The sequence below is a fragment of the Pogoniulus pusillus genome, chromosome 31 (assembly GCF_015220805.1).
Source record: "Pogoniulus pusillus isolate bPogPus1 chromosome 31, bPogPus1.pri, whole genome shotgun sequence".
Classification (NCBI taxonomy): domain Eukaryota; kingdom Metazoa; phylum Chordata; class Aves; order Piciformes; family Lybiidae; genus Pogoniulus; species Pogoniulus pusillus.
Window position 1 is genome coordinate 5520284 of NC_087294.1, and position 18338 is coordinate 5538621.

Here is an 18338-nt window from a genome sequence, read left to right on the forward strand (position 1 = left end):
TCCGGGTTAGTGGGGAAATGAAAGAGGAGGTTGTTTTAATGGCATCTCAGTATAAAAACAATTCTCTAACCACAACATTAAAAATTAAACAGCTTTGCATCTTTAATGCATACTTTCCTTTTTAAAGAGGAAATCAACAGTTGTGTGGCAGCATGGAAGTATTGTCGTGCCCAACAAGCAGCCAGAAAAATAGACAGGAAGTAGCAATAGAGAAAATACAGAATGAAAAGATGTCAAAAAGTAAAAAGCAGAGAAAGCAACTCTTGCCACTTTCTGGCAGGAAGCACATCCTCAAAATTAAAAGAAAAGGGGGGAAAAAAATCACACAGGGCAACAAGGAGACCTAAATTTTGTGTATAAGAAAATACAAATAGCAACGCATCTTTGAAAACACCGCTGTTGGATCTCAAATGGTTTTCCCAGTCTCTTCTAAGTAGCTCATTGTTAGTAGTCTTTGTAGTTAAGCTAACAATCAATACTGCCTGACACTGAGACACAGGTTCAATCTTGTCAGCCTCCTGTGGTGAGCCCTGTGTCCACGCTAAAGCATCTTGCATACACATCAAGTCATAGGACATTGGTCACGCAGCACGCTTCCAGGCAGTGCTGAAGCACATCTTACATCTAAAAGTAGTCCTTTCTGATTTGGACAAACCACTTTAAGTAGACATGTAAAAAGGTAGAGTAGAAGTGAGGGAACATAGAGTCGGTTTTGCTCTCAACCTCTGGCCTCACAAGCTGAATTTATGTGTTCCCATGTGACTAAGCAAGTTTTCACTCCCTTTCTCCTCATCAGGCAGGCATAGCTGCATATTTGGCCTTCCCCAAGCAAAGAGTCTGTTTTGTCTTAACACTCTCTGGGGAGCAAACATAAGAAGACATTGTGGTCCATTGCAGACCTGACCAAGCGCCATGCTGTGCTATTTGTGCTGCAGCAGTGAAGGTCCATCAATGTGTTCTAGAGCTTCCCCTGATGGCATCGTAGTTTACAGGTACCTCTGTGCAGCGCAGTGTGGGAGTGCATCCAGATACTGAAATCAGTCTGCCTATAGCCTTGTTCTGCTCAGCAGAGCAGGGCTGATTTGCAATCAGGTGAGCACACATTTTCAAAACAAGCTCAGCTGCATGGAGACCAGAATTTAATTTTCCTTAACAGCTGACCTCAGGAAGCAGCCTGAGTAAAGAGTAGCCCAATAGAGTATGCATTCATTTTACTTCAGCTGCTTTCAAATATCTGCACTGTAAACTAGGACACTTACTTCCTTTAATTTTACCAAGCAAAGCTATTCTAAGTCCCGCAGGAAGCCTACTCTGTTCCAGAGGGCCAGCTTCCAACCCAAATCATCCCTTGTGCACATGCAGTGGTTACATCCTGCAGGACAGTGGGATGCTGACATGCTTTGCGATTTTCATTCCCCCTCACCTGTTAAAGAGGAGCCTGATGCAGAAAAATTTCTTGAGGTAAAATCCTAATATGCAATTGAGGTGTAATGTGTGAAGCAGCAAGATGAGGGGTTTTTATCTCCCCACCGTATACCCTGAAGCCTTCCTGGGGCTTTTCTACCCTTGCAGTCTGAGATGCTTTGACAAACGGGTGACTACTCACGACGTTACTTGGGTTCAATTAAATCTGAGAACACAGATATGAAAAACCAGGAACTTCAGAAGCATCATCTCAAGTGAGTAGGTCAAGCACCACGTATACAAGGGACCCGCATTTTGGCCACCAAAAGAAGATAGTATTAGGTGCAGGAAGGGAGGGTAGTGTGTGGAGGAGGCTGTATTTTCTCAGATTCCCCAGTTAAGCTCAGCTCCGTGAGCTCTGACACAAGGAACCTCCCTTCCCTCCCTCTTACCTGAGCCGCCCACGTTGGACCGGAGCAGGCAAGTTCTCCGCGACGACGAGAAGGAGGAGATGTCGCTTTGAGAGCGGCCGCGGGGACCGGGCAAGGACCAGGCGGGCAGCGGTGCTCCTCCGATGCTCCCCGGCCTCTCAGCCATCGCCGCTGGGGAGCTGAGAGGAGTAAGGAGAAGAGGAGGGAAACAGGCGGCGAAGGAGGGGAAAGAGAAAGTTTGCAGAGGAAGAGCCGCCCCTCGCCTCCGACCGCCCCAGCTGAGCGGGGCCGCCCCGCCGGCACTCCTACAGGGGTTTGAGCTTTGTCGGAGTCTAATGTCGTGTTTGCACGGGGGGCAAAGCAAGGGGGCCGTGCAGTGGTACTGCATCATCATCCTCCCGGGGTGTTTTCGTGTTCCCTGCTCCTGTCATTTCGGGGGGGGGAGGAGGAAAAATAAGCGCCACTTAGAGAAGAAAGGCCGAGCAAGGGCCATTGCCGCTTCTGCTCCGGGTAAGAGGAGGGTTCCCTCCCTCCTCTCTCGGCCTGGCCACCGCAAAATCGGGAGCTTGCACATGGCATCGCACCCCTGCAGCCGAGCCGGGAGGGCGCTAAACCCAGTCTCCCTCCATCCCCCCTCTTAGTCTGTCGCACGGCACAGGCTTGTCACAACTTTTCATGCGCATGTGAGTGAATGTTTTGGGAGGAACACAATCCTGCCTTTCGAATCGTTAGCGGGAGGCACACCGACCTTGGCGAAACAAAATCGAGCCCCGTGCATTCATTTCCTGGTCTTCGTTTGTTTTTTTTTTGCAGCCACGCTTTTACGACGTGATTCATCTTCAAAAGAACATTTGGCGTTTTCATTGCTTTCCATAGGCAAACATTTTTATGTTGTGTTGAATACAATCCGTGCTGCCCTGAAACCACCGGCATAACGGCAGCGATACACACAACTTCGCCCTGTGTTTTTAACACATCCCATGTCACATTATCTATCGATCAAGGATGGAAACCCCGTTCAGGCTGAATGAAAACACTTCAGCAACTTCCATTCCCTGGGTCTGTCTCAAATCCTCTTCAGTCTGCAACATGTCCATGTGAAATTAATTTTCTGGCCTCTGCTTCCACCCAAGCAACCAAGCACCGTCCTCTCAATGCCAAGCCCCAGGTGCGGTGGTTTTGCAGCGTTCCCAGCAGTCATTCGGCTCAAGCACCCTTCGCCTTTGTCCAAGCAATCGATCCAGTACGTAAGTCTCATATGTCAGCCATTAGTCAGGTCAGAAGGTCTTTTCTGCTCAACATCTCCCAGGGAATTACCTTTAGTATTTGCTCTCCTTCCTTCCAGTGACAGACAAGCCTGCTCTTTCCTTCGCTGTGGAGAGATTTCCCGTCAGGACTGTGCTACAAGAGAGGCAGAGGCTTTGCCTGACAAGGCTTACAGACCTTCCTGCAGGGGCCTGGAGGCCCTAACATCATGCAGGCAGGCATTCCGTGCCCACATTTAGAGACCTTCCTTCAGACTGGTCTCATGCTACTCACAAAGTCTTACAACCTACTGTTTTCTGTATTTATCCTTTGCATCTTGAGTCATTACAAATGTGACTGTGCACCGGAGACCTTTTCCTTCTCTAGAGTGATCAGTAGCTGTGCTTGAGTGGGCTGCTGACATTTTCTGAACCTGTTTACACCTTAATCAGAAGTTTGCTCATAACTGCTATTTACTGAACTGTTTGGGGGTTTTGTGTTTTTTGGTTGGTTGGTTGAGGGTTTTGTTGTAGACTTCAAAATGTGCTCAACTTCATTATTGAAATAAATAGTTCCTGCTTGAAATCTCACCAAAGTTGCTGGCAAGTCACTGTTGTCAGAGGGCTTTAGGGTCAGACCTGTACCTTTCAAAACATTCTTTTTCTTTCAAACCATTTTGAGACACAGAATTGTTGTAACTTTGGTGTGTTGTATACTTCAGAGTCTACTTCCAAATTTCTGCATTAAGGAGCTGCTCAGTATCTGCAGTTCTTTGAAGTGATCAAAAAGAAAATGAGAACATGAAGAAATCTGAAGAGAAGCTAGAAAATATATCAGAGCAAGAGGTCAAAAGTGTTTAAGGATTCCTTTTGAGAGGCAAAGTGACAGGAGTGAAGGTAAAAGGAGGCATAGAGAAAGTAGGTCAGCACTGAATGTGAAAGAGATAAGAAACTCTAACTGTGATATCAAGTGGCTTTGTAAATCAGAGCAATGTGAACAGTCACGTGTGGAAGAATTATACCATTGAAGTCACAGTGTCTTTTATATATTTAACAAAGTTTATAAATTAAAACTAAAAAAAAATATAAAATGTGCTTTCCTGCTTCAAATCTTTTTCCATGAAATGTAACATCTGTGGTTAATAGCTCTGGAAGCTCAAGGTCTGTTTCCATAGAACAATAAAATACACAAGCTTCCCCGATGGAGAAAGATTCATTCAGTTGCCTGCTCATTCATTTTTTACTGTTTCAATGATGTTGCCAAAGAAATTTCCATTTGCAGTAGCAATTTTTGAAAGTATTTGCTGATTAAAATAAATTATTTCACAAAGGTTGTCCCATGACAGCCTTTAGTGTTAAAGATAATGAGGGAATCCAAACTCCTGAACCAGAGGCATGTACCCTCAGGGTTAAACTGTTCTTTTGGAAGAAAGAGTCTTTCAATCAGCATGTCCTTGAGGGTTGAAACATCCCAGGCAAATATGTTAGAAGTGTTACTAAATAATGTAGCTGGTTACTGGCTTGAAAATGGTGTCCTAGACTAAATTACCCTCATTATAATGTTAAAAAACACACCTTCTAGTTAGAAGATGTGTGTCTGAAATGAACTGCACACCCTATGAGCATACATCATGAATTTAAAAGAAGCTGGACCTTTAATGGACAGTGAGCAAGAGGCTAACTAATGGATAATTAGTAGGTATTGACATAAGGCTAACACACAGTATCACAGTGTAAGTATCTGCTGTGAATTTCAACTGGTGTGCTAGCTTTGTGGGAATATCCCCTAGCACCTAAACTTGCACAGCTTTGTGATAGACCAGTACAGGCTTTCTGAGCTATCATTTGATTTAGAGGATCAATGTTTGATTAGACTAGGATTTGATGCAAAAATACACTACTAGGTCATCAGGTAGGACTGGAGAAGCACTAGCCAGGATAACAGATTTGCTGGAAGATGCCATCTTTTAAAGTATGTGCCAGCCACCTATGATCCACAGCAGATATGCCAAGCGTCATCTACTGAGTGGAGGCAACTTGAGCACAGGCTTCCTCCGAAGCCATTTAGGAGGAAATACTTCCCTTGACAGGCTTTGGGGCACCTCTCCACTTTGGAAGTCTGGAAGGAGTTGCCAAACAATGAAGCACTGTCTTTTCTGGGAAGGAAAGCTGACCCTGTGGTTGAAAGCAGGCAGGAAGGGCAAAACCATCAGGCCGCCGAGGCCTCCTCTGAAACAGACTCTGTCTGCAAATCCAAGGCTCAGACCTGGATCAAGCGGTAGATCCAGCAGTCCTCGGTGTGCCGCTTTGAGGCGAGCACCGAGAGGCGGCCAGCGCTCCCACGAGGAAGGCAGCAAGGGGCCACACCGGGCCCAGCCGGCAGGGCTGGCGGGGGGCAGGAGCTGGGAGAAGCACAGTGGGGAGCAGCCAAGGCAGATGGCAGCTCTTTCATTTTCTTAAAATCCAGGTTACAGTTTGTGATGGAGCAGCCGGATAAAATTGTACCTACGGGAGTGACTCCGCAACAGCCGATGTGGACCAGAACCCCGCAAAGGCGGCTGGAGGGGGGGCCCAATGGCTGACGCGCACAGAGCAGGGCAAAGACGCAGTGCTGCCGGCTCAGCCGGGACGCGGCGGGGGTAAGCCTTGCGAGGGGCAGAGACGGAGCCTTCCACCTGCAGGCAGTGGAAGCAGGCTATGTGCTTGCCGGCGGGCGGCGAGCTCTGGCGGAACGGGCGGTAGGGCGGGGAGAGCCCGAGCCCGCCTTTTACCCCGGTCCGCCCCGCCGCGGCCTCTCCTCTGAGCAGCCGCTTCCCCTTTACTCTCTTCCGCCATGTCGGGTCTTCCTGCCCGCGCCTCGCTGCTATTGCTGCTGGGGTTGCCCGGTTTCGTGCTGGCACTGCCTCCGGGCAGCGGCGGACGGCTCCGCTACGAGCCCACCTGGGACTCGCTGGACGCCCGGCCGCTGCCCGCCTGGTTTGACGAAGCGAAGTTTGGCATCTTCATCCACTGGGGCGTGTTCTCGGTGCCCAGCTTCGGCAGCGAGTGGTTCTGGTGAGCTCACCTGGCACAGCCCAGGCTTAGGCCGCCGTCTCGCCAGCCGCAGCGGCCTGCCCGGCTCGGCCTTGCCCGGTCTTGGCTGCGGGCCCCCTCGGCGGCCGCTCTCCGCTGGGCCTCAGCGCCTCAGAGCGCGGCCGCCGTCAGGCAGCCGGGGGAGCTGCTTCACCTGCTGGTGTTGCTCGTAGGTCATACTAGCGAGCTGAGGGGGTTTGCCTGGAGAGCAGCTCTTTGGGCAGGCGGGGTCCCTAACGTGATGGTCGGGTTTGAAGCCCCTCTGCGCACAGCCCCTGCTGCAGAGGTGTGTGGGGAAAAGCTGTTCCCGCCGGAGGCAGGGCAGTGAGCACTGTCTGTCCGGCGCCGCTTAGGAAGGAGCCGGCGTTTGGTGTGCCGCTGGTGGGTCTGACCGTCTGGCTGCCCAGGTCTGGCATTCTGGAGTGTGTTAACTAACGTTAAGGAATAACCAGAGAGCCGGCAGAGCTGAATGATGTGCTGATGAAAGGCAGTTGGTGGAGGGGTAGGAGGAAACCACACTGAAGGGGCTCTGCCCAAGCTGTGTGGGGGTGAGCGCTGGGGCGCTCCCAGCCTCTGGAGGCGCCTGGCACAGCTCCAGCCTGAGCACCTGCCCCTGTCCCGGAGTCAGCGTCAAGTAGGTCCTGTTACAGCTCAGTGCGAGTTGGTTTTTAATGGGTCTTTTCATTTCGGGTGGGTTTGTGTGTCGATTCAGAAGGCTTGCTTATTTTCTTCCTTGTTTATAGACAAGCTGCTGGATAAGGCTATTCATGCTCCAGGAACTGTTTGTGATAGAACAGCAAATGCCTGCAAGAAAGCAGAGGTACAGCTTAGCCTGCTGCTGATCAGGATTTTCCACTGATCACAGATGGAAGGAACCCCCAAAGGTCATCTAGGCCAACTCCCCTGCAATCAGCAGGGTCATCCTCTAATAGATCAAGTTGCTCGGAGTCTGACACTGAGCATCACTAGGGATAGAGCCATCAACTACTGCCCTGAGCAAGCTGTTCCAGTGCTCCAGCACACTCATGGTGCAGAACTTGTTCCTAACATCCAATCTAAATCTCCTTGCATTTTGAACCACTGCCTCTCATCCCATCACTGCAGGCCTTTGGAGGCAGTCCCTCTGCAGCCTTCTTTTAGCCCACTTCAGGTACTGGAAGGCTGTTATTAGGTATCCCCAGAGCCTTCTCCAGGCAGAAGTTGTTCACCACGAACCTTGCTTGGCAAACGGCGGTTTTCTTGTGTATGTTTTGTGTTGCTGGTGATTTCCATATTTTTAATTATTAAAGAATATTTTCACCTTAAAATAGCCTAAAGCTCTGACCTTTCAAATAGTTTTAATTCAAAGGCTTTGGTTTGTGAGTGCTCATTGCTACAGGCCCTTTGGCTGTAAGCATTTTTCTGCTGTTCTCTAACTGTGCTCTGGCAAATTCTTCCTGTGAGACTTAAGAGTCACACTGTGGTTTACAACAGCAGAGCTGTAGTAAACCTTGAGTGCGATATTTATAAACCAAATCAACATCAGCACAAACAGTCTGCTGTTTTCTGACAATATTTGGTCTGTTGGTTTTGGAATTATGTTCAAGGATTGGAGTTTTGAGTCCACAAAAAAACCCCAACCAGTTTAATGTATAGGGTTAACACTCCTGGGGGAGTAACCCTGAACCTGACCCTAGGGGTCTTGGCCCCTCCCCAGGGGTGGGCCACACTCCAGGTGATGGTTAGCCCACTCCCCCCACTTCCTGTGGTATAAAAGGCAGAGGAGTTTCCTGTCTCTTCCTCTTTTTCCTGCGTTCACTCTTCACACACACACTGATACTGCATACCAGCACACCACGTGGCAGCCACGAGGCAGAGACACCATCACACTACTCGGGTTGTATCCATCCCTTTTTTGTATTTTGCTGTTTTCCCTTCCTTATCCTTTGTAAACTCCCCTACCTCCAATGGCTTTTCTAAGTTATTGTTAAATTTTTTCCTTTTTAACTTCCAAATCGAGTGAGATTGATTTATTTGGGTGTCCCTACCTTTCTCTCTCTCCCTGTCTTTTGGGAAAAGGAGGGGGAAAAGGGGAGGGCACTCTATAAATTCTATAAATTGTCATTGGGTCTACTTAATTTATTGGAGTCTCTGGGAAACTGCATTTGAACCCAAGACAGTTTACTAATGCATTTCTAGCTAGGGATGGGGGTAAGGTAGGCTTGGATTCAAAGTGATTGCTGTTCTTCGAGAGTGGTGCACAAATTCATCATCAAATGTTTGGTTTATGTCTGATATCATCCATCTGATTGTCCTTTCCTTGGAGCTGCAGAGCCTCAATCAGGATGCTTATGCAGACCAGTCCTGTCAGCATAAAAAATACTTAGGCTACCAAACCATGTCACAAAGAGAGAGAAACAAGGATGTTACTATTTCTGTTGAAACCAGCAACAGAACAAGGGGACACAGTCTCAAGTTGTGCGGGGGGAGGTCTAGGCTGGATGTTAGGAGGAAGTTCTTCACAGAGAGAGTGATTTGCCATTGGCATGGGCTGCCCAGGGAGGTGGTGGAGTTGCCATCCCTGGAGGTGTTCAAGAGAAGACTGGATGAGGCACTTGGTGCCATGGTCTAGTTGACTGGCTAGGGCTGGGTGCTAGGTTGGACTGGATGATCTTGGAGGTCTCTTCCAACCCGGTTGATTCTATGATTCTTTATGCAATTACTTACTTTAAAATCAGAGGTTTGTTGTTGATTTGGGGCTTTTTGTTGTTGTTGTTGTTGTTTATTTGATTTTGCCTTTTTTTTTCCCAGGCTCTTTCAGTGAGGAAGGATGTCTCAGCCTCTAGATTTTTTTTCGCCCTATTGTCTGTCAGAAATTCAGGTCGTTTATGCTGAAGTGTGTTTGGAAAGGGTACAACAATATCCATTTAGTTACTGTGGTCTTGCAGAACTGAAGCCAGAGTCCAGGTCAGAATAGGAGATAGAAAAACATTTCAAGCATTCATATTTTATCTACCTGTGCTCTCTATCAGAGTTTTGGGAGTTGAGTACTACTGAGACTGCCATTTTTCCATTCTCAAGGTGTAGCTGCTTTGTGTCGTTGCTCCAAATTGAATCCTGGAGTCTTATCCAAAGTGGAGTACTTGAAAGATGTAGAGCATGGACAAAGACAACAGAGAAAAGGAAATCTCTTGTAACAAATACTGTTCTGAAGTAATTTTGTGTTACTGACAATGTCTTGTACCTTCAGTGTGAACTCAGATAGGAGGCAATTATTGCAGTTCTCTTTTCTTTGTCTAAAAATGCACCAGCAGACATGCTTTGCTGTATGCTTTGTAGGTGGTACTGGAAGAAGGAAAAGAGAACACCCTATGTGAAATTTATGGAGGCAAATTACCCCCCTGCGTTCACTTATGAAGATTTTGGGCCACTCTTTACAGCAGAATTTTTTGACCCCAACCAGTGGGCAGATACTTTGAAGGCCTCAGGTGCAAAGTATGTTGTCTTAACTTCAAAACATCATGAAGGTAAGTGGAAGATTTATGAATTCTAGTAATTACTGCATTTCTGTCAACAGAAGTAGTACCCAGGTGACTTCACTACCTGCAAAGAGAGACAGAAAAAGCCAGGCAGGCTTACCTACCCCAGCCCAGCAAAAAGGAAGCAAACCACCCAAGAGCTGTGCATGCATTTTCCTGACTTACACAAAAGCTGTGGCCATGAAGCTTGCATAGAAGGAAAAACAGATTGTGCCATTGTTTTGTTGCTGTAGGTAAGACAGCCTGAAGTGGTGGGGCAGCTCAGCTTCCTGCAGTAGCCATCATTTCTTTTTTGGATTGGTGTGTGATTTATTGCTCAAGGAACCACCAAAGTGACAGTTCAACATGTGGAAAGCTGCTGTGTATAAGCAGCTAATGACCTCCATCGGTTTCCTGAAGGAATTTAGGAACATGTTCCAGAACTCAACTTCAGAATTAGAAACATATGCAGGGCATAGCTTTTCCTGATGTAGTACATAGAACTCCAAAGTCTGTAACTTCACAGGCATGATTGACTTCTGGCACTGTAATTTTAAGATGTTTTGCTGAGAAAAGTAAAGAAAAAGGAAATAGTTGGAAAGAAATGTGGTAGTAAGAAAGTGTGAAATACTCAGATGCAGTATGACAGTACATCTAATGATGCAGCTGGTCTTTATGGAGATGTGTGTTCAGGAGTGGCCCATGGTGTAATTCCCAGTGACTTCAAAAGAACCTTGCTTCATTTAGTCTCTCCTACAGCTTTGGGCAAGAATTTTTAGCTTGTTTGTCTAGTTAATACTATTACCTCAAGGTTTATGAGGCAATGAGTATTAAGCAGTTTGAAGGTGAGAGTTGAACTCCTCTGGCAGTGGTCTAAGTCTGCAGTGCAGTAGTACTTCTGAGTGCTTGTGCTGGATTTCTGGATGTCCAAAATATTAAGTGTCTCCTGATATTTAACACTGATATTTTAAAAGCTCTCTCAGGAGTTTTTGCACTCTGCTTATATAGAGGTACCAAGTGGTTGTCTCAGCAGTTACAAATGTCAAGACAAATGAAAAGCAAGCATTTGCATAAGCTGTAAACAGAAGGGAGAAGTCTTTGAATACAAGTGATAGCTTGTGCATTCTGCAAGTCAATTTTATCTTCTAGTTTTTGAGTGTATTCACAGTTCATGCTTGATACATTCAGTGAACTTGAAAGTTGCTGTCTGTCTGGTTGATTTAATTGGGACATATGAATGGAGTGAACAATTAAGAAGGTACAGTTATCCTGAGTAGTAGAGAACTGGAAAATACAAATCTGTGTATATAAAAGCCCCCAAACAAAAATGTCTCTAGCATGCTGTTCTGATTTTACTACTACTATCATCATGGATAAACAGATTCTAGGCATACTTTATACCATCACATTACTACACATATGATTTTTATTATTTATTTATTGCAACACACTTGCTAATGACTTTTCAGAAAGAAGAACTCCAAGTTCTCCTGTTCTGCTTCCATTTCTTAGCCTTTGATTTCACTTTTTTTTCAGGCTTTACTCTTTGGGGTTCTAAATATTCTTGGAACTGGAATGCTGTTGATCTGGGACCAAGACGAGATCTTGTGGCTGAACTAGCAACATCTGTTAGAAACAGGACTGACTTGCATTTTGGGTTATATCATTCTCTTTTTGAATGGTTTAATCCTCTCTTCCTCGAGGATGCCACCAATATCTTTAAGACAAGAAAATTCCCTACCACTAAATCATTACCAGAACTCTATGAAATTGTGACCAGGTACCAACCAGAAGTAATTTGGTCTGATGGGGATGCGAATGCGCCAGATACTTACTGGAACAGCACTGGTTTCCTGGCTTGGCTGTATAATGACAGGTAGGTGATGATGCTGGTTGAAATTGCTTATCTGAAATTCTGCTCTGTCTAGTTTACCTCGTGTTCTGCATATGCTGTGGAACATGTTACTTCTGCTTACAAGGACTTAACTACATGCTAATTTTCCTGAAATGCAGAATCTAAGGCTTCTCTAGAAGTACCAGAACTTGCTTTAGAAGAAAATTGTTTTAACCATGTTTGCAAATTGATTGGTTAAGATGGTGCTGGCTCTTTTACCTAAGTATTGTCCACTGTACAGTGGCTAAGGGAGCTGAGGTTGTTTAGCCTGGAGAAAAGGAAGCTCGGGGAGGACCTTATCACTCTCCACAACTACCTGAAAGGAGGTTGTAGCCAGGTGGGACTTGGTCTCTTCTGCCAGGCAGCCAGGAACAGAATGAGAAGACACAGTCTCAAGCTGCACCTGGGGAGGTTTAGGCTGGATGTTAGGAAGAAGTTCTTCACAGAAAGTGTGATAGGGCTGCATAGGGAGGTGGTGGAGTCCCAGTCCCTGGAGGTGTTTAAAAAGAGACTGGATGTGGCACTTGGTGCCATGGTTTAGTTGATTAGATGGTGTTGGGTAATAGGTTGGACTTGATGATCTTGAAGGTCTTTTCCAACCTGGTTAATTCTGTGATTCTGTAATGGGGTAGCAGGATAATTTGGGATCTGACAGTGAGTGTGAAACAGTATGTTTTCTGGCAGGCCACCTATGGAAGTCTGGAACCTACTTCCCTATGAAATACCAATCCAGACTTCGTACTAGCAAAGAAGAGGGCAGGCTGCCTGAAATTGCACTTAGTGTAACTGTAAAAACGGAACAGCACAGAAGTCATCACAAGTGGTCATTTCTGAGAGGGGTGTGTGGGAAGGCTTTACGCTGGCTGTGACTGCAGTTTGTAGGATAACAACTTTTCTCTTTTTTCCAGTCCAGTGCGGGACACAGTTGTGACCAACGATCGCTGGGGAGCTGGCAGCATGTGTAAGCATGGTGGCTTCTTCACGTGCAGTGACCGCTACAACCCTGGGCACCTTCTGCCACACAAGTGGGAGAACTGTATGACTATTGACAAGGGGTCCTGGGGGTACAGGAGGAACGCAGAGCTTGATGATTACCTCACAATTGAGGACTTGGTGAAGGTACAGTGGGGCGAAGGATTTGCCTGCAACTGCTGACTCTCCCTCCTGATGATGATGTTATGCTGTATAATGTTTCAATTATGTATCTCTTTTAATGAAAAATGCTATTTTAATTGAATAGTGAATCCATGGAGAAATAATTTTGTTCATTTGCAGCCTAACAGTGTCATATCCATGTCATTCTTGTTAATTTGATAGAATTGACTAAGAGAAAAGAATTAGCTAGTAAAAATTCCACCTGTTTCTTAGCAGCTGTTTCCTCTCTTGAGTAAATGGCCAAGGACTGATCTGGATGGTCTGATAATTTCCATTTCTAGTAACTGTACCTCAGTGAGAGAAGCAAACAGCTGCAGTTTCACAGCTCCTGGTTAGGATCTCTTGCTTGAAGGCTACATTCTTCCCCCTTTCTAGCTAGAAACAGTTATCATACATAATAGTCTTTTTACCTTCTAGTGAGAAACTTTCCTTCCATCCCATTTCATTTAAAGATAAAACCAGCACACTTATTACAGACATACAAACACTAGGAGATGCTGACAGCTGGTGTTAATAGAACATTGATCTCCTTTGCTAGCCTAAGGTATTAAAAAAGATTTGAAGCCTGGGAAGAATGAATGAAAGGAAGAATGATCAATCCTGCAGATAAATGCATGTAATTGCAAAGTCAAGCCAGTGAGAAGATGATTGTTATTGCTGCTAATTTAAATCTGTTCCTAGTGCTGTCCTCACAAAAGATAATTTTGGATTGAAGTAGCTGCTTTTCAGAGGCAGCAGGTTAAATTGTCTCAGTAGCTTATCTCTAGCTGTCTGTTCCTCAGACTTGTGCACCAAAGTGTGTGGTCTCTGGAGGGCAGTGTGGATGTAAACACAAATATTTATGGACTCTGGAAGTCTTCCTTGTGTTTTACAGATGTCTCTGTGAAAAAGGGAGAGCATCAAACAGAAAGAAGTTGCTTCTCAGCTTCAGTAAAAATTAAGTGGCACCTGCTAGCCTTATTCTGTTGGTAAAAGCCCAATGCAGTTTGTGCAGCCATGAAAATACTGAAAAGTTGAAGGATCTGATTCTAATGCAGGTCCAGAGATATTGGTGCAAAAATGCATTTGGGACTGTTTTCTGTTACAAAAATGAGTTCTTATGTCCTAAAATAGAGATTATGAGAGCTTAAATTTTCTATGGACTGTTGAGATGACCCCAAAGTCTAATCCTGCAGGAGTAAGCCATTCAGCTCATCATTCTGAAGCAGTATAGTAGGTTTTAGAAAGTACTTAAACTGATTTCACTATCTGTAACCCTATGCTCTGTGTCTTTAAAAACATTTTAGCAACTTGTAGAAACAGTGTCCTGTGGAGGAAACCTCTTGATGAATATTGGGCCCACGCACGATGGTCGCATCGCTGTTATATTTGAGGAACGCCTGAGGCAGATGGGTGCCTGGTTGAAGGTCAACGGAGAAGCCATCTATGGGACAAAGCCATGGAGAGCACAGAATGACACAGTCACACCAGATGTCTGGTAAGGCTACTGAATTAAAAGACAGGCTGCATAAAGAGGTGGAGCTTTGAAATTCTACAGAAATCACCAGCTTAGTTTGTGTGCTGTGGGGAAACAAACCCTTCTGTGCACATCAAACTGTAGGTAGACAGTGAGTGTTGGAGACTGCAATTTTAGGATGGTGCTGAGGCTGAAGGGAAAGTTGCAACCTGGAAATAGAAAAGTGCTATGAAGAGTTTATCTGTACAAAGGGGTACTTGCTGTCACTGTTCAGAGAGAAAGAAACTGGAAATCAGTCTAGTGTGTTCTGCAGTTATTTCTAAGAACTGCAAAATAAGGTGACACAATTGTTTGGTCATTAAAGTCAGCCCAGTTTTGGACTCTCCTCTGCCTTTGTGCCTAATTGCTGCTGTAACACCTCAATAATATATCCAAGGGTTGGTCTTGACCTTCTTCCCTGCCTTTTTGTTCTTGTTACCAGTAAGACTTGGCTATCTGCTTTAGCTTTGAAATGCTTGACTGTTTAGTAAAAGCACTTCCAAGAGCATTAAACATTTGTAACTGAGTGAAGGAAGGAGGCATGTTTCAAGCATATGCCACAAGACTTCCAAGGACATATGGTAGCTAAGGTTTGTGGCAATTACATTTTTGTGAAAGCTAGCTGTGCAAGGTGGAAGCACACACTTGTTGCTTGCTTTCAGTGGGATATCTGTACATTTGTGTACTTGTGTGAATTACCCTATTGTTCTGAATATAACCCACAGTTACTGTGTGATACCCTGCAAGGACTTCCTACCTGGCTGAGCAGCAGAGTTACATGCTCGCTACAGTTACTCCAGATGCTCTACCTCTGAATTCGGTTCTTTATTCCCTCTTGCTTGTTTGAACATACTTTTAAGGAACAGTACTTTAACAAAGGATGTAAATTTTCTGGGGAGAATGTTAATTTTTCCAGTCTTAGGAGCACTTTGTAAGCTTTCTGAAGTAGTGTATATAAAAATGACAGGCATTTCTGTTCCTTGTTTCAAACTAGGTACACTTTCAGCCCTAAAGAAGGTGAAGTCAATGCTATCTTCTTTAACTGGCCAGTCTCAGGGACTCTGGAACTTGGTGAGCCACAGGCTAAACTTGGAGAAACACAGGTAAAAGACAGTGTCCCCCACCCCACTTCTCCTCTTCCCCTTTAGAAGAGTGAAGCTTTAAACTCACAGTGCAAGAAATGAAAAAAAATCTCTGAAGGAAAACACCTCTAGGATTTGTCCAGCTCCATCGTGTTTATTTTTGTTGCTGGCATCTTTGGGAATGTGTAGCTCTTAAGACAGAGTACACTGGAACAAATCCAGACAAATGTTTTTGTTCTGGAACCTCCTTGTCATAGTCCTCCCAGTGGGATATTTTTCTTTAACATAGTCTGAATTGTTGGTGGGATATAATTTACCTTGCAAACTAAGGATGGTAAAAAGAGGCCAAGTTGGAGTGAAAAAAACCCTGTGTTGCCTCTTCCATTTCCTGTGTAGACTTAACTCAGCATGACCTTTCTTTACAAGTGGCCACCCTCACGCAGGAGATTCAAGTCAAAGCCGTGCACAAAGCAAAAGCACGTGAGGGTTTTGGCTGCCCAGGGAGGCTAAATAGTAAGTTGCTGCCACCCTGGATGTGTTTGAGAACACTGATGCTACATGTACACTATCAAGTAGCATAGAGCAGAACACCTGGTGCTTAGGACTCTCTTACTGTACTTAAGGTGGGGATTCACTTTGGTGTAGCATTGAATGTCTGCAGGCTGCTGAATTGTGTTAAGGGTGTTTCTGGACTGTCTCTTCTAGTCTAGTTCCATATGAAAATACTTGCTGTCAAGGCAGCTCTGTGGTAAGGAATAAAGAGTAATTCCAGAAGTGGTATAGATGCATCTTGGATTTTGGAGAGGTACCTAGATTCTATGTGCACATTGTTCCTGAACAGTAGAGGCTGGTCTTCAGTTGCTCTGCTATTTTTTACCATTTCACTAACAGATATGAGTCTCACCATAAAGTCAATTTGTGTCATTTAGTCAAGGGTTTCTCCAGGTCAGCATTGAGGTATGTGGCTGCACTTGTGATAATCATTAAAGACTACAAGTTCCACCCTGGGAAACAGGCATTTGAGAAGCAGGCAACACAAAGCTGCCTACTGTGGGACCCAAGCCCTATCCCAAATACAGCTGAAGAGTTGCTGTTACCTTTTACAGCCCTGAGTACTTAAAGATCTGACAGCAGTAGCTATATTGCTTACATACTTACTTCACAAGGATTTTTCTATTACCTTTAAATAATTAGTTGGGTTGGCAAGTGGTATTTAAAGATAGTTGGATAGTAAGGTAGCCATGGACCAGCATTTCTTTTGTCAGTATTGCAATTATATGCACTTTGAAAAAGTATTGCTCTAACTGTGCTGAATTTTTCTCTCTCAGGTGACGCTGGTTGGTTACAAGGAACTGCTGAAATGGGTTGCACTGGGAGAAAAGGGAATGATGATAGCTCTACCTCAATTAACTCCGAAGCAATTACCATGTCAATGGGGCTGGACTTTACAGCTGACAAACATAGACTGAGACACGTGCTGCTGGAACCTTGGGTTAGTAGGGAATGATGATTACTGGCTTCCAACTCTTGCTTGACTGAGAAGCATCAGTAATTGCACTTTTTAAATGAAAGGTGGTGGGCTGTTATTAAAGGATGGAATGAGCCTCACATGATATCTAGCACTGGCTACTTGAATTCTCTATGCAGTTTGTTTCTTTGAACTTGGATGACACCCGGGTTTTCATACTTGTCCTTTTCTTTCCAGTCCATTTCTTTCCAACTTATGTGAAGATTGGGAGGGGGTGGCAGAGGCAGGGAAGACAGGCCATAGATTTTTAAAGCCCTGAGAAAGAACAAAGCTAGCTCAAGCCAGTGTTGCAGTGCCCCCAAGTCAGTCATATACTTTAAGGCAAGGAATATAGCTTCCACAAAACTGTACAGTAAGCAAGGCCAGGTTTAGAGGAAGAACACACAACTTTTTCCAGTTGCATGCAAGAGCTGGCAGGCAGTAGGTTCAGCTGAGCAGGGTAATGGACCTGCTGGAATGCTCCTGTAACAGTTAGGAGTTCAGCACAAGGGCCTGGGCAATGCATCTGTACATCTTAATTTCTCATCATTTAAGTCATTAATTTTACATGTTCAGTCTTTGCTTATTGGGATACAAAGGAAGGGGGAGAGATTTTCTTCTTTTCAGTAATGTTTACATGGTTAAAGCTGATTCTTGTTTACAGCCATTGTTTCTGCACAGTTACTGTGGTGCCTTCTGTGAACTGTTAAACAAAACATCCACTTCAGTGATTGACTTATCTTAAAAGGTAAGAGGTGCTAGGGAGCCTCAGCCTTGGCAGAGGTATTTTAAGTGGCAGGTAGAGAGAAGGAGAGTGCTTAAGCGGTCGAGAGGGGTTCTCCTACCCCTTTGCTCTGCCCTGGTGAGGCTGCATCTGGAATATTCTCAGCCCCTCGGTTCAAGGACAGGGAACTGCTTGTGAGAGTCCACCACTAAGCCATAAAGATAAGGAAGTGGAACATCTTCCTTAGGAGGTGAGACTGATGGAGCTGGGCCCTGTCTTGTTTAGAAGAGACTGCAGGGTGACTTCATTAATGTTTGTAAATACATAAAGCTTGTGTGCCAGTAGTATAGAGCCAGGCTCTTGGTGATGCCCAATGATGAGGCAAGGGTGAAGTTGAGGCATAGGATGTTTCATGCAAACATGAGGAGGAATTATGTCCCTATGAGGGCAATAGAACACTGGAACAGGCTGCCCAGGGGGGAATATCTCTGGAGATATTCAAGACCTGCCTGGACATGTTCCTGTGTGGTCTCTAGGTGATCCTGCTCTGGCTGGGGGGGTTGGACTGAATGATCTTTTGAGGTTCCTACCAGTCCCAACAACCAGAATGCTGTAGGGACAGACTTGCAGTGTGAACTCTGCAAAGAGGGAGAGGTATGGGGCAAGAAACCCCATTGATTTTTCCAAGGTAAAGATGAAAGATTTCTTTTTCCTGAGTAATGTTAAAAAGCACAAAACAAGGACAGTGTAGGTTAAACTTACTCTGAAGATTTGAAGTGATGGGCTGTTAGGTCACTGCCTTTCCTGCTAGTAATGTTCATACATGCACAATG

At 45.2% G+C, this 18338-nt stretch overlaps 2 protein-coding genes and 1 long non-coding RNA gene across 5 annotated transcripts in view; 2 read left to right on the forward strand and 1 right to left on the reverse strand.

Annotated features, from left to right (window-relative positions):
* Positions 1-2044, reverse strand: part of PHACTR2 (phosphatase and actin regulator 2) — a 174071-nt gene extending 172027 nt beyond the window's left edge. The window contains exon 1 of one of the 2 annotated variants that reach the window (XM_064169165.1): positions 1857-2044. In XM_064169165.1, the coding sequence (XP_064025235.1) occupies positions 1857-2001 (145 nt within the window). In that variant the 5' untranslated portion in view covers positions 2002-2044. The remainder of the gene's footprint in view (positions 1-1856) is intronic. The other variant, XM_064169166.1, reaches the window with a different exon arrangement.
* Positions 2045-2299: 255 nt separating this feature from the next.
* LOC135189145 (uncharacterized) lies at positions 2300-3743 on the forward strand. The gene is made up of 2 exons (XR_010307936.1): positions 2300-3078; positions 3181-3743. It is a non-coding gene; the product is annotated as an uncharacterized LOC135189145 (long non-coding RNA).
* Positions 3744-5897: 2154 nt separating this feature from the next.
* On the forward strand, positions 5898-17198 carry FUCA2 (alpha-L-fucosidase 2). 2 transcript variants are annotated; one of them, XM_064169169.1, is made up of 8 exons: positions 5898-6133; positions 9470-9657; positions 11185-11524; positions 12451-12661; positions 13984-14174; positions 15187-15295; positions 15718-15787; positions 16603-17198. In XM_064169169.1, the coding sequence occupies exons 1-8, from the start codon at positions 5913-5915 to the stop codon at positions 16779-16781; spliced, it is 1509 nt and encodes a 502-aa protein (XP_064025239.1). In that variant the 5' UTR covers positions 5898-5912; the 3' UTR covers positions 16782-17198. The 2 variants fall into 2 exon arrangements, with proteins under 2 accessions (XP_064025239.1, XP_064025240.1); XM_064169170.1 differs by lacking the exon at positions 15718-15787.
* Positions 17199-18338: the final 1140 nt, after the last annotated feature.